The sequence below is a fragment of the Capra hircus genome, chromosome 20, assembly GCF_001704415.2.
Source record: "Capra hircus breed San Clemente chromosome 20, ASM170441v1, whole genome shotgun sequence".
NCBI classification, from domain to species: domain Eukaryota; kingdom Metazoa; phylum Chordata; class Mammalia; order Artiodactyla; family Bovidae; genus Capra; species Capra hircus.
Genome location: NC_030827.1, coordinates 24,998,277 through 25,013,223, shown reverse-complemented (window position 1 = coordinate 25,013,223; position 14,947 = coordinate 24,998,277). Strand labels below are relative to the sequence as shown.

The window sequence follows — 14,947 nt, the reverse complement described above, 5'->3', positions numbered from 1 at the left end:
GCCCAGTGCTAAGGGACTCTGTGGACCTGGCCATGTTTGGGCCCCCACTCTGTGCCGCCATGTTCCTTTGCCAGGGTCATGGTTTCCTGCCTTTTCTCCCATGAAACCCATTTTTGAAGATGTCTAAAACAGTTTTTGAATGGCAAGTTGTTTCCTCCTACACCAGCAAAAATCTAGGCAATTCCAATCGTCCCTTACAACAACGTGGCCATAATAACCTCTTCAAGTTTGTCTGCCTATAATCAGTCTTTTTTTAAAATATACAACCAATTTATTGGTTTATTGATTCCTCCTGTCTTTATAGAATAGCATGACCCTCCGAGCCAGGGGGTACATTAAATTTATAGTTATTGAGTTGCATTATTTTTTAGAAGGAGGCAGTAATGGCCATATAGAGGGAATAATCATAATATACAAAGAACAGTGAGAATGCATCAGATAAAATTAAAGAGCGATTATTCCCTCCAAAGTAACTTAGTAAAAGGTTCTGAAAGAAGACAGCTTTATTTTGGTGAAAGACATCGAACGGCCTGGGTACAAAAAGCAGAGATTATAAGAAGCAGGCAGTAGTGCCCCCTGGGTTGCCTGTTAAGAAGTCTGCCCTGTACAGTTTCTGGAGAACTTTAGAAATGCAAATAACCTGGACAGATTAACAGCACCCGAAGATAACTAGCAGGATACAAAGAAACAGCACCTTTCACTATGAGGAGGCGTATTCCTTCAGGCAAACAAAGAAACAGGACAGAGTCAACATCTGTTTCATATAACAGCTTGGCTGCTGAAAGAAGCAAACTTTAAAAAATGGCTCAGCTGACAACCCTCAAAAACCATTCAGTCACTATTGCATGGGCTGAAGTAAATGGGTAAATAAACACAACTTTCACTTTCCATACTACCCTCACCGCCTTCCTCTAAAGAAAAGAAAGTGCCAACAAAAATCCTCATATCTTCCCTTTCGATTGGCAACTAACAGCAATGAACCCTCAAGTGTTAAAGATAGCTAACTGATCTTTAGCTTTGCCCTGCCTTCCCCAAAGTCAACTGGGAAGATAAGACAGCCAAAGAGTATATTGGGTGGGGACCCTGGCCAAGATAGGGGGATGGGGAAACAATTCAGACATAACTCATTAGAATATTAAAGGGAAGAAAACAAGTCATTTGGCAAAACCAACCATTTTTTGGTTGGTTCCAGAATTCAGTTCAAGAAAGAAAAAGCAATATTATGATGTCTGGAACCTTATCAATAAGTGGTAACAAACCAAATGTGTTAAGAGATGAAATTTTCCTCTCTGGATTCTATCAATTTGTGAACAAAATTTCAGAATCAAGAGAAAGCCATCTAAGAAGGTATAAAAATCTATTCGTAGATTTAAGAACTGGACATTTCTAAGATGAAAAGTTATCAGTGCTGTGATGTCACTGCTGCGACCACTGCGTCCAACTCAGTTAAACGCCAGATGCTTTGCTTACCTTAGTAATGCGGTTAAAATACATATCAAACAGAATGAAAGCAACTGAGAAGCACTAAGACAGACAAGAGATTTTTCTGGTGGAATCTGAAAACAGAAAAAAAGGTGATTAGGTGGAAAAGGACAAAAACATTTACTACTAACACACGTGCAGTGTCAAAAAATATGCTGGGCAGGTAACCAAGAATCCAACGAGGTCCCTTTCAGTGACTTTCAGGTAGAACACCATTCAGGAAAAGATCACTTTGTCTATGCGGGAGAGAGAGGTGACCACAAAGGAAAAAGCAATCATATGCGATTTGTTTTATCTTCAGAGAATTTGGGATGAAAAAGGCATTATTTAAAGGTGCTTTTGTGGGGTGTGAGGGAGTGAGGGTATAACTATAATGAAAGTAAATCTTTCAGAAATATTAAGGCCAGACAGTCTCTAAGTACTCGACCTTCATTAACTAATTTGGTCCTCACAAGGATTACATGATATAGGGACTATTAGTACTACAATTTACAGATAAGGAAACAAAGATACAGGAAAGCAGGCTTATCTGGAACCATAGTGAATGGCTGAGCTTAGAAACAAGTCACTAGGAGGAAGGAAAATCCTTCAAAAGATTAATCTTTTTGTCTATCCAGGATCCTGCTTGGTGTCTTGTATAACATCCAGAAAAATAAAAATAATAGAACAAGACAAGCAGAGTAATTAATTAAAACTAAAGGAGAAAGGATTTAGATTAGTTTAAAAAAGACTTTCCAAATTAAAGAATATGCAGGAAAAAAAATTTCACTGAGAGATACTAGAGAATGACTTCCAAAAGGATCAGAACTGGACGGTCTTAAAATAACGAATCCCCTCAAGTATGGAAGGGATTAACCCAGAACTTTGTTTTAGGCCTATAAGAAATATTTGACTTTAATTCAAGGAGAGAAGTTTAGTTCACGTTAAGAGTCTCCCCTTGTGTTGATCAGCCAATCTATGCAGGGACTATGCTTGTGTTGACACTATCAGTTCAGTTCAGTTCAGTTGCTCAGTCGTGTCTGACTCTTTGCGACCCCATGAACCGCAGCACACCAGGCCTCCCTGTCCATCACCACCTCCCGGGGTCCACCGAAATTCATGTCCATTGAGTCGGTGATACCATCCAACCATCTCATCCTCTGTCGTCCCCTTCTCCTCCTGCCCTCAAACTTTCCCAGCATCAGGGTCTTTTCCAATGAGTCAGCTCTCCACATCAGGTGGCCAAAGTTTTGGAGTTTCTGCTTCAACATCAGTCCCTCCAATGAACACCCAGGACAGATCTCCTTTAAAATGGACTGGTTGGATCTCTTTGCAGTACAAGGGACTCTCAAGACTCTTCTCCAACACCACAGTTCAAAAGCATTAATTCTTTGGTGCTCAGCTTTCTTTATAGTCCAACTCTCACATCCATACATGACCACTGGAAAAAACCATAGCCTTGACTAGACGGACCTTTGTTGGCAAAGTAATGTCTCTGCTTTTTAATATGCTGTCTAGTTTGGTCATAACTTTCCCTCCAAGAAGCAAACGTCTTTTAATTTCATGGGTGCAATTACCATCTGCAGTGATTTTGGAGCCCCGAAAAATAAAGTCTCTCACTGTTTCCCCATCTATTTGCCATGAAGCGATAGGAAGGGATGCCATGATCTTCGTTTTCTGAATGTTGACCTTTAAGCCAACTTTTTCACTCTCCTCTTTCACTTTCATCCAGAGGCTCTTTAGTTCTTCTTCATTTTCTGCCATAAGGGTGATGTCATCTGCATATCTGAGGCTATTGATATTTCTCCAGGCAATCTTGATTCCAGCTTGTGTTTCTTCCAGTCCAGCGTTTCTCATGGTGTACTCTGCATATATGTTAAATAAGCAGAGTGACAATATACAGCCTTGACATACTCCTTTTCCTATTTGGAACCAGTCTGTTGTTACATGTCCAGTTCTAACTGTTGCTTCCTGACCTGCATATAGGTTTCTCAAGAGGCAGGTCAGGTGGTCTGGTATTCCCATCTCTCTCAGAATTTTCCACAGTTTATTGTGATCCACACAGTCAAAGGCTTTTGCATAGTCAATAAAGCAGGAATAGATGTTTTTCTGGAACTCTCTTGCTTTTTCCATGATCCAGCGAATGTTGGCAATTTGATCTCTGGTTCCTCTGCCTTTTCTAAATCCAGCTTGAACATCTGACAGTTCACAGTTCATGTATTGCTGAAGCCTGGCTTGGAGAACTTTGAGCATTACTTTACTAGCATGTGAGATGATCAGTAGTTTGAGCATTCTTTGGCATTGCCTTTCTTTGGGATTAGAATGAAAACTGCCCTTTTCCAGTCCTGTGGCCACTGCTGAATTTTCCAAATTTGCTGACATATTGAGTGCAGCACTTTCACAGCATCATATTTTAGAATTTGAAATAGCTTAACAGGAATTCTATCGCCTCCACTAGCTTTGTTCATAGTGATACTTCCTAAGGCCCACCTAACTTCACATTCCACTATAACCACCAACATTTTCTACAACTCGGCCTGAGCATATAATAGGTATTCAGTAAATAATTGTTGACTGAATTAGAAAAAATAAAAGAGTATGAAAATGACAAGTTTATGGTAAATTCTGTAAGTTTTGGAAACTACCTAGAATAAGTGAAGACTCTGCTTCAGAAGGCAGTCTTGAAGAAATCAGAAGAGGAGAGCGTGACTACAGCACGAGAGTCACAATTAAAATGGAGGAGAGTTGACTTGACCTCTAAATAAAGAAAGAAAGACAGAAAATGAATAATAAAAGCAGCTGCAATGATTAGGGATAACATCCTGCAGTTTTGAGCAGAGCAGAGTGTTCATGTGTAATCAATACAGTGTTAATGAAAATAATACCAACATGTGAAAACCTTAAATTGTTCATATAATAGTGGTAGGAACAGCAGCAGACAATACCTGGGAGCACTTCTTTTGTGCCAGGCACTGGGTAAAATGCTTTATGTACAGGGTACCCTAGTTAAGGACTAGATCGACTCCCAGAAATCCTTCTCCTAATAACTTTGAACAAACCACTTGACCTGTGTCTAGGTATCCTGTGTCTCACTATCTGTCAGATAATAACAGCATCTACTCTCTAGGCATGAAGTTGCAAAGATTAAGTGAGAATGTGTACGGAAAGAAAACAGAAGAAATTTTAGAGTTCTAGAGTAATCAGTACAGCCTGATGAGTGGGACAGGTAAGATGAGGAGAACAGGTCATTCTCAAAATAGTGTAAACAGGACTCACCCACCATAACACCAGGCTGGATTGTCTCTTTCTGTCATTCTTTATATTTACTTCCCTCTTAATTTCGTTACTTTCAAAATTAATTTCAAATATTGGTTTTCATAAATGTCTCTATCACTGAACCACAGGTCTCTTTTTAAATATTGTTTATTCCCAGTCCCTCGAATCATGCTTGACACACAAATAACTGTGCTAGAATGACTGCATGAACAGCAGGAAAAGATCACTTGAGAAAATTGCTATGAATGAAATTTATAGGAATTTTTAGGTGCAAGATATAAGAAATATCCTCATAAAAGAGAAAATTGATAACAGCATAGAATTCTCTCTAACATAAATTAGGTAGTACACACACACACACACATCAGTGTGTGTGTGAACATAAGGTTTGCTGTTTATAGTAAGACCTACCAAAAGTGGCTTTCATTTAACTCCATTAGTTATTATTTCATTCTAAACCATTTCTTACTAGATAAGGAACACAAGCTCATGCTTCTTCCTATTTTGAAGAAGTAAGAAATGTAAGAGAGGTTAGGAGCAAGTGATGGAAAACCTTGGAACCATGTGAAAAGGGTAGAAGAAGGAATTAGAAGGGAGAAATGGGCTGGGCCAATCTCCTGAATTAACCCTAGGAGAAGCAGCAGAGCATTCCAAACTTCAGCAAGTTCGGGCTCTTAGTATCTGCCTACCTTTACACCTATCTTCTTGAGTTTCTTCCCTGATTTCAGAATCTTCGCCTGGATTGACAACCTGGTTGAATTCCGATTAAACCTGTCTTCTGAGTTAACTCTCTACTGGTAAATAACTGCTTCACATCTTCACACATTGATTTTAAAATTCTCAACTCTTTCCTCTTGAACTTAGAAATTCTTGGGTCAAGCAACTTCCTCTCAAACAATTTAATTTTACGAGGTCATAATTTTCCCTAAAGGCCTCATATCTTATATTGGGATGAGCCTCTTGGGATATAAGATTTACCTAAATCCTATGAAAACTATACTCTCTATGTATGTTAGTCTGCTTTTCATGCATTCTTGGCTGATCTAGGGCCCAGTCCTACCCCAGGTAGAGGAGGTGCTCAAAAAAATATTTGTTGAGTAAAGGAATTAGTGAGTAAAAAGTCAAAGACTGAACTTCCTCCACTGCTTGCTTCTGAGCACACAACATAGGATACACAAATGGATTCTATGCAGAAAATCACCTCCTTGAGATAGCCTCTCAACTGAAAACAGCTATTAAATTTTCAAGGGTAGAAGAATCAGTGCTTAAGGGAGTAATCTGCTCTTCAACACCACCTGCCAAGCACCACACATCACTAGTCTGAAACCAATGTATGGATCCCAACCCTGAAGCTCTACCATGTACCTACATCTCTCCATTTCATCATGCAAGAGGCACAACTGAAGTATTTCCACCAAACTCTATAGTATCCTCTCCATTGTAATTTCCATTTCAGTAATTGCTAGGGCATACACAGTTCTTCCAACAAAATTAAACCCTGCTTGGGAACAGATGGATTCCCACCTTATACACCCCTTTCCTCTAATGTGATCTTTTGAACTGTACTGAGTTTTGATGGCACAGTTAAGATTATAATAAATTCTGCACTTTAAAAAAATTATTAAGATGCATTATACATTTTTTATATCATCGAAGTAAACATCAATAATAAACATCTTAATTAATCAATAGTTTCTTACATCTGGAGGGTATTTAATAAAAATTTTGCATCTAGCCTAGTAATAATAATATTATTAAGTATCAGTAATATTTAAAAATAATAGAATTCTCAAACCATTCAATTTGATTCCATGGATGTTTATACTATGTTCTCTGAAGCCACAAAGTAATATTAAAATATTCAATACAAGTCTTACAATTTTTGCACAGAAAACTTTTCTATTATAAGAACATTCATGTTTTATCACTTTTTCAGTCAAAATGATAAACCAATGTCAAAGAAAAACCAGAATTTATCAGCCATAGTTTATTTTAAATATTAATACTACTAAAGTCAAAGTGGCTATAAAACAGACTGACAGAAGTAAACTTGGAAAGATCAGCCAATACATCATTATATAAAAATAAGAAGGCATAAAAAACTCTTAAGATGGCATAAGGTCTGGGTTTTAATTTCATCAATCTAATAATAGGTCACAGAATGAGCTTAAAAAAAAAAAAAACAGAATAAGGTCAATATCTCAAAGTGGTTAAAGAGATGGAAGAGAACTCTCTTCTAAGTCATTAAACTCACCCATACCATACTGAACTCCAGAGGACTTATCATTTTCCTATGCTGTTAGAGACCTTAGCAGGTTCATTGAATTGACTGATTTCTTTGTTAACCTACTTACATGGGTTAAGACCCTGACCGACATAAAATACAATCAAAAACATCCTAGACAGAGAGTGCAATGAAAGACTGAGTGATGTACAATTTGGGGTAAAGCCTATCCAATAAATGTGCTCGACCAACAAAGAACCTATTGGCAAAGATTCATTATCAGAACAAACACATGCTAAAAAGATCTAATACAATAAAACCTGCAATAGGAATACAAACTACTCTAAAATACAGTTCTTTGCATAATGTATAGCTTTTTTCTATGACTATATTAAAACTCTTCATTTTTTCCATTCAAGAATAAATGTCATAAGAGAAGCAAAACCATGAGTATAAAGTATGAAATGGTACTTGCAGTGTAGCACTACATAAATAAACATACATTATGTTTATGTCAATTAGAACTCAACTACCTTTAACATATATAAAGAAAAAAAATTTCTAGGAAACGTATTATCAAGAGAAAAGGTAAAAATAAGTCACCTTCTAGAATAATACCTCACCATCACGTTCTAATTATATGTAACACATTAATATGCACTTAGTAGAAGTTAGAGTCAGACATAGAAAAGATATATGATATACCTCCAAGTTCTTTTACATTCAAGATGGCATTCTGGAATGGCACTGCTTTTATACTAAAACCTACAATTAGAAAACAATAAACAAAGAATTAGCAACTTAACTTTTAAAAATGTATAAGATTCTCAAATTCTCTCTTTTTGGCAGATGAAGAACTATTTTTCATAGCTCATATTTACACCAGAAACACATAATTTTCAAGATAAATTATAACCTAGTATTATCTTCTATCATTTTGTAAAATATAGTTGTATGCTACAGCAAAATATAACTCTTTTCTTCCAAATACTGCCTCATTCCTTCATACATAATAGCTCTTTGTAAATTTTACCAGTTGTGAGAAAGACATTTGAAAGTATAGAGAAACTCCAAAGAAAATATTAAACTTACCATGATCTTTACATCTAATTACTAAAGTTAATTTTCCCTGACATATAACTTAGCAACCCTAAAGTATCTAAATTATAACCATCTTATATTGGAATTACATAGTATTTATGTTAGTATTTTCTCTCAAGGACATGGTTAAAGTCATACATAAATTTTTCTTAGATGTACAATCATAATTACCCATTTATGCATTTTATAATGCATTTAATAAATGTCTTTTATTATCAAAGTATATTCTGCATACAGTGCTATGACTAATTCTGTATTAGGACTTAATTATCATAATCTAAGACAATCAATTCAGGTGTAAGGCGAATGTACATTTACCTATACACACACATACAAATACATATACTGAATATTTCTGAAATGATCCATAAGAAACTGGAACAAATAATGGGGGAGAACAAGGTATAAATCTTAAATAGGAGCAATTCTTTAGTTTCATTTAAATGTTTTGCATATACACTTCTTTTTCAATTAAAAGCTCTACTACTTAAAAAAATTTTTTTTAATAATTTAAAAAATATTTTTAATTGGAGGATAATTGATTTACAATGTTGTGTTGGTTTCTGCCATATATCAATATGAATCAGCACAGGTATATGTCCCCCTGCAACTCTTGGGCCTCCCTGCCACCTCCTACCCCATCCCACTACTCAAGGTTGTCACAGGGCCCCAGGTTTGAGCTCCCTGCATCATACAGCAAATTCCCACTGGCTATCTATTTTACATATGGTAATATATATGTTTCAGTGCTACTCTCTCAATTCGTCTCACCTTCTCCTTCCCCCACCCTGTCCACTATTCTGTTTTTCATGTCTGCATCTCCATTACTGTCTTGCAAACAGGTTCATCAGTACCATGTTTATAGATTTCACATATATGCATTAATATATGATATTTGTCTTTTTCTGACTTCACTCTGTATACTAGGTTTTAGGTTCATCCACCTCATTAGAACTGACTTAAATGCATTCCTTTTCATGGCAGAGTAATATTCCATTGTATATAGGTACCATACATACCTTCCTTATCCATTCATCTGCCAATGGACATCTAGGCTACTTCCATGTCCTAGCTATTGTAAACAGTGCTGCAATGGACGCTGGGGTCCAAGTATCTTTTTAAATTATGGTTTCCTCAGGCTGTATGCCCATTAGTGGGACTACTGGGTCATATGGTAGTTTTATTCTAGTTTTTTAAGGAATTGCCATACTGTTCTCCATAGAGGCTGCATCACTTTTGCATCAACAATGCAAGAAGGGGACTTCCCTGGCACTCCAGCAGTTAACACTCTGGGCTTCCAACGCAAGGGGCACGGGTTTGATCCCTGGTCAGGGAACTAAGATTCCACATGCCATGTGGCACAGCCAAGAAAATATGAAAAAATAAAATAAAGACTACAAATTGAAAAAAAAAACACACACACACACACACACAATGCAAGAAGATTCCCTTTTCTCCACATCCTCTTCAGCATTCATTGTTTGTAGATTTTTTTGCTGACCGGAGTGAGGTGATACCTCATTGTAATTTTGATTTGTATTTCTCTAATAACTAGTGATGTTGAGCATCTTTTTTTGTGTTTATTGGCCATCTGTATGTCTTCTCTGGAAAAAAAAGTCTGTTTAGGTCTTCTGCTCGTTTTCTGATAGAGCTGTTTGTTTTTCAGGTATTGAGCTGTATGAACTGCTTATATATTCTAGAGATTAATCCTTTGTAGATGGTTTCATTTGCAATTATTTTCTCCCATTCTGAGGGCTGACTTTCAATCTTATTTGTTGTTTCCTTTGCAAAAGCTTTGAAGTTTAATTAGGTCTCATTTGTTTATTTTTGTTTTTATTTCCAGTACTCTAGGAGGTGGGTCAAAGAGGATTGCTGTGATATATGTCAAAGAGTGTACTGCCTGTTTTCACCTAAGAGTTTTATCATTTCTGGCCTTGCATTTAAGTCTTTAATCCATTTTATTTTTGCATATGGTATTAGAAAGTGTTCTAGTTTCATTCTTTTACATGAAAGAAAAACTAGCTGTCCAGTTTTCCCACTAATGTTTATTGAAGAGGCTGTCTTTTCTCCACTGTATATTTTTGACTCCTTTGTCAAAGATAAGTTGCCCTTAGGTGCATTGGTTTATCTCTGGGTAAAAGCTCTACTAATTTTTAAAGCTTACTGAGTAATTCCTGAGCACCCAATAGATTAAAGGCGTTAAGCATTATTTAATACATACAATTACAAGATAAATAAGACACAGTCATCCTTTCAAGAAACTGTCAACAAGGGAGAAGGGAAAACATACAAATACTTTCATTGAAGCAAGTGCTAGAAAAGTTAAAAAGTGCTGAGAAAGGTAAAAAGATGTAAACTACTACATGTGTGAAAACAATTCTTTTACATGGTTTTGTTTTACTTTATACATAAACAAGTTAATATGTTCCTTATTATATACTCCACTCTGTTATTACCACTCCTCTGTTGTATATTGCCCTAGAGCTTTAAGATTCTATACATTACCTTCTACCTAGGAGTCTGAAGCTCTATGACTGTGGTCAACTTACTAGCCTTGGTTTTCACTGTTTGTAAACCAGGATGATATTATCTACATCACAAAGTTGTGATAATGCATGTATTATCTTTATCATAGAGCCTGGTACAAATAAGCATACTACATAAAACTGCCAACTTTATATTTCAATTGACGCCATGTTGATGATTTAATCATTAGGTACACATAATTTTTCCCTACCTGAATATATTATAGATTCCTAAGACAGAAATTCTGCTGCTCATTGATTAATCTAAGTACTTAGTTGGAGCCATGAGTGTTATCACTGAATGAAAAGTACCTTTGTTGGAGTTTATGCTCAACTGGAGGTGATGGAATTCCAGAAGAGCTATTTCAAATCCTGAAAGATGATGCTGTGAAACTGCTGCACTCAATATGCCAACAAATTTGGAAAACTCAACAGTGGCCACAGGATTGGAAAAGGTCAGTTTTCATTCCAAACTACCGCACAATTGCACTCATCTCACATGCTAGTAAAGTAATGCTCAAAATTCTCCAAGCCAGGCTTCAGCAATACGTGAACCGTGAACTTCCTGATGTTCAAGCTGGATTTAGAAAAGGCAGAGGAACCAGAGATCAAATTGCCAACATCTGCTGATCATGGAAAAAGCAAGAGAATTCCAGAAAAACATCTATTTCTGCTTGATTGACTATGCCAAAGCCTTTGACTGTGTGGATCACAATAAACTATGGAAAATTCTGAAAGAGATGGGAATATCAGACCACCTGACCTGCCTCTTGAGAAATCTGTATGCTGGTCAGGAAGCAACAGTTAGAACTGGACATGTAACAACAGACTGGTTCCAAATAGGAAAAGAAGTATGTCAAGTATGGCTGTATACTGTCACTCTGTTTATTTAACTTATATGTAGAGTACATCATGAGAAACGCTGGACTGGAAGAAACACAAGCTGGAATCAAGATTGCCTGGAGAAATATCAATAATCTCAGATATGCAGATGACACAACCCTTATGGCAGAAAGCGAAGAGGAACTAAAGAGCCTCTTGATGAAAGTGAAAGAGGAGAGCGAAATAGTTGGCTTAAAGCTCAACATTCACAAAACAAAGATCATGGCATACGGTCCCATCACTCCATGGGAAATAGATGGGGAAACAGTGGAAACAGTGAGAGAATTTATTTTTTGGGGCTCCAAAATCACTGCAGATGGTGACTGCAGCCATGAAATTAAAAGACGCTTACTCCTTGGAAGAAAAGTTATGACCAACCTAGATAGCATATTCAAAAGCAGAGACATTGCTGACTAAGGTCAGTCTAGTTAAGGCTATGGTTTTTCCTATGGTCATGTATGGATGTGAGAGTTGGACTGTGAAGAAGGCTGAGTGCCGAAGAATTGATGCTTTTGAACTGTGGTGTTGGAGAAGACTCTTGAGAGTCCCTTGGACTGCAAAGAGATCCAACCAGTCCATTCTGAAGGAGATCAACCCTGGGATTTCTTTGGAAGGAATGATGCTAAAGCTGAAGCTCCAGTACTTTGGCCACCTCATGCGAAGAGTTGACTCATTGGAAAAGACTTTGATGCTGGGAGGGATTGGGGGCAGGAGGAGAAGGGGACGACAGAGGATGAGATGGCTGGATGGCATCACTGACTCGATGGACATGAATCTGAGTGAACTCTGGGAGTTGGTGATGGACAGGGAGGCCTGGTGTGCTGCAACTCATGGGGTCACAAAGAGTCGGACATGACTGAGCGACTGAACTGAACTGATGCTCAACCGGAGTGTAAACAGTTGAAATTTGTTGTGTTGCTATTGTTGTCCAGTCGCTAAGTCAAGTCTTGACTTCTGGCGATCACATGAACTGCAGCACACCAGGCTTCCTTGTCCTTCACTATCTCCCGGAGTATGCTCAAACTCATGTCTATTGAGTTGGTGATGTCATCCAACCATCTCATCCTCTGTTGCCCCCTTCTCCACTTGCCCTCAATCTCTCCCAGCATCAGGGTCTTTCCTAATGAGTTGGCTCTTCGCATCAGTGGCCAAAGTACTAGAGCTTCAGCTTCAGTATCAGTCCTTCCAGTGAATATTCAGTGTTCATTTCCTTTAGGATTGACTGGTTTGATTTCCTTGCAGTCCAAGAGACTCTCAAGAGTCTTCTCCAGCACCACAGTCCAAAAGCATCAATTCTGTGGTGTTCAGCCTTCTTTATGGTCCAACTCTCACATCCATACATGACTATTGGAAAAACCATAGCTTTACAGAACATAAATGTTTGTTGGGCTCCTTAAGAATCTTTCAAAACATACTCTTTTAGAGTGGCTTTAATGCAGACAGACACAATGGGCATAGCATTGTAGGTAATGGTAGATGCAGTCACTGAATCTTAGCAAAATAGCAGGAGCAGTAGAGGGCAGTGCCCTGTGGCTGACACACTGTTATGTATCTTGACCTGTAGGAAAGCCTCTCCAGGTGTCTGGCCTCTGGGAAGTTAAGGAAACTCAGTGCCAATCACAATACTCATGCTGGCACTGAAATCTGCCCACGGGAGACTTAGATGCTTGAATTTATCTGCCTACCTTACAGGGGTGTTAAATGGATTAAAAGGCAATGATTATGAAATCCTGAAAACAAAAACCCTATGTAAGTGCTAAACAGTCTACCAGTGGTTATGTTCAGTACAAACCCAAGTATGAATTTTCCAGAGAAATGGGACAAACCCCAACTTTGAAAAGGAAATAGTTACGGAGCATACTAGCAAAGTTTAATCTGCTTTGATTCTTAAAAGTTGACAATATGCAGGCACCCAGAAGGAAGTAGTATCTTTTCGGAAACTGCCACACCCATATGCAAAATACAACTTTAGAAATTTACTGATTTAACAGGCAGATTATATGATGATTCCCATCTTGAATCCTTGCACAGACTACAAAAATGTCCCCTAGCATTCACTCTAAGCAAAGTAAACCAGCAATGTTATTTATAGGCATATAAATGTTCCTTCAGAATACTCATAAATGTTTTCTCTTCACATAGAACATGTGTGGCTAGATTTATACTGCAAAGGTATATATAGTCTTCCACTTTGCTGTCTTCATATTATTTTTACAATATAGCTGGGATAATTAATGTTCAGAGGATGAAGCCTAGATAACTAGTCCAGAGAATGTACTGTTCATAGAAGAGAAGCAATATTTTTCTATGTTATTCATCCTGTTTGCAAGGATTAAGAAGAATTAAAATGTAAGGACACATTTTTGGTTCACCAAAAGGGCAATCAAGAAGAACCATCAGATCCACTGTATTTTATTCCTTTACACTGAACTGGATGAGGTCGAGAAGGGAAATTAATATTTAGTAGAGATACAAAGGTCAATTCATCAAAACACTTCTTTTGAAGGATCACTCTGAAGAATAAAAATCCGTGGATTGCATAGGCTCCACAGTAAGAATGTCTGGGTTCAAATTCTGGGTCTACCATTACTGTCTGTGCAAGTTATTAAATCCCTCCGTGTCTCAGATTCCCCATTTGTAGAGGCAAATAGTACTCAGTGCTAAAAAGTGTTGTGTTTTTTTTTTTTTTCTAAAAAGTAAAACTAAAAACTGCAATTACTAATGGTTATCAAATGCCCACTGAAAGCTTTCTCCCAATCAAAATAATGTGTGGCCTCAAGTTCAGGTATATTAGAAAGCAGTGGTAAAAGTAAGAGTTGCTGAAGACACAATCAAAAACAAACATTTATTGAGGACTTCCATAGACTAAATATTTGTGGTCCTCCTTAACATTTCTTTCCTTCTCAATCAACCAGTCACCAAAGCCTTTCAGTTTCATCTGCCTAGTAGTTCTCAAACATGCCTACTTCTCTCCATCCTCACAGTACAACTTTGATCAAACCATCTAGTGAGTCTCCTAACGAAACTCTGTTATCAGCCTCCTCCATCATCCTCATACACCAGCAGAAGTGTTTTCCTGAAATGAACCTCTGTTCACATCATTCACCTAGTTAAAAGGGTCTGATAGCTTCTAACTTCTCAGGAGATAGTTCAAAATATCTAACAAAGTTTAAAGATCTGTGTGAAGCGTTTATATTTGTCAGCCCTCCACATCCAAGGGTTCTGCATCCACATATTCAACTAACTGCAGATCAAAAATATTTGGGAAAAAAAATTCCAGAAAATTCCAAGAAGCAAAACTTCAATTTGCTGCACACAGGCCACCATTTACATTGTATTAAGTATTATCAGTAATCTAGAGATAATTTGAAGCATACAGGAAGATGTGTGTAGGTTACATACAAATACTGTATTTTTATATAAAGGATTTGAGCATATTCAAATTTTGGTATCCATTGTAGGGGAGGGTGGTCATGGA

The 14,947-nt window shown here is 37.4% G+C and overlaps 1 protein-coding gene across 3 annotated transcripts in view; it reads right to left on the bottom strand.

The window, feature by feature from the left end:
• Positions 1 to 14,947, bottom strand: part of ARL15 (ADP ribosylation factor like GTPase 15) — a 491,463-nt gene that overhangs the window by 300,040 nt on the left and 176,476 nt on the right. For all 3 annotated transcript variants that reach the window (XM_018065561.1, XM_013972780.2, XM_018065559.1), the window contains exon 3: positions 7,667 to 7,726. In XM_018065561.1, coding sequence (XP_017921050.1) covers positions 7,667 to 7,726 — 60 coding nt within the window. The remainder of the gene's footprint in view (positions 1 to 7,666; positions 7,727 to 14,947) is intronic.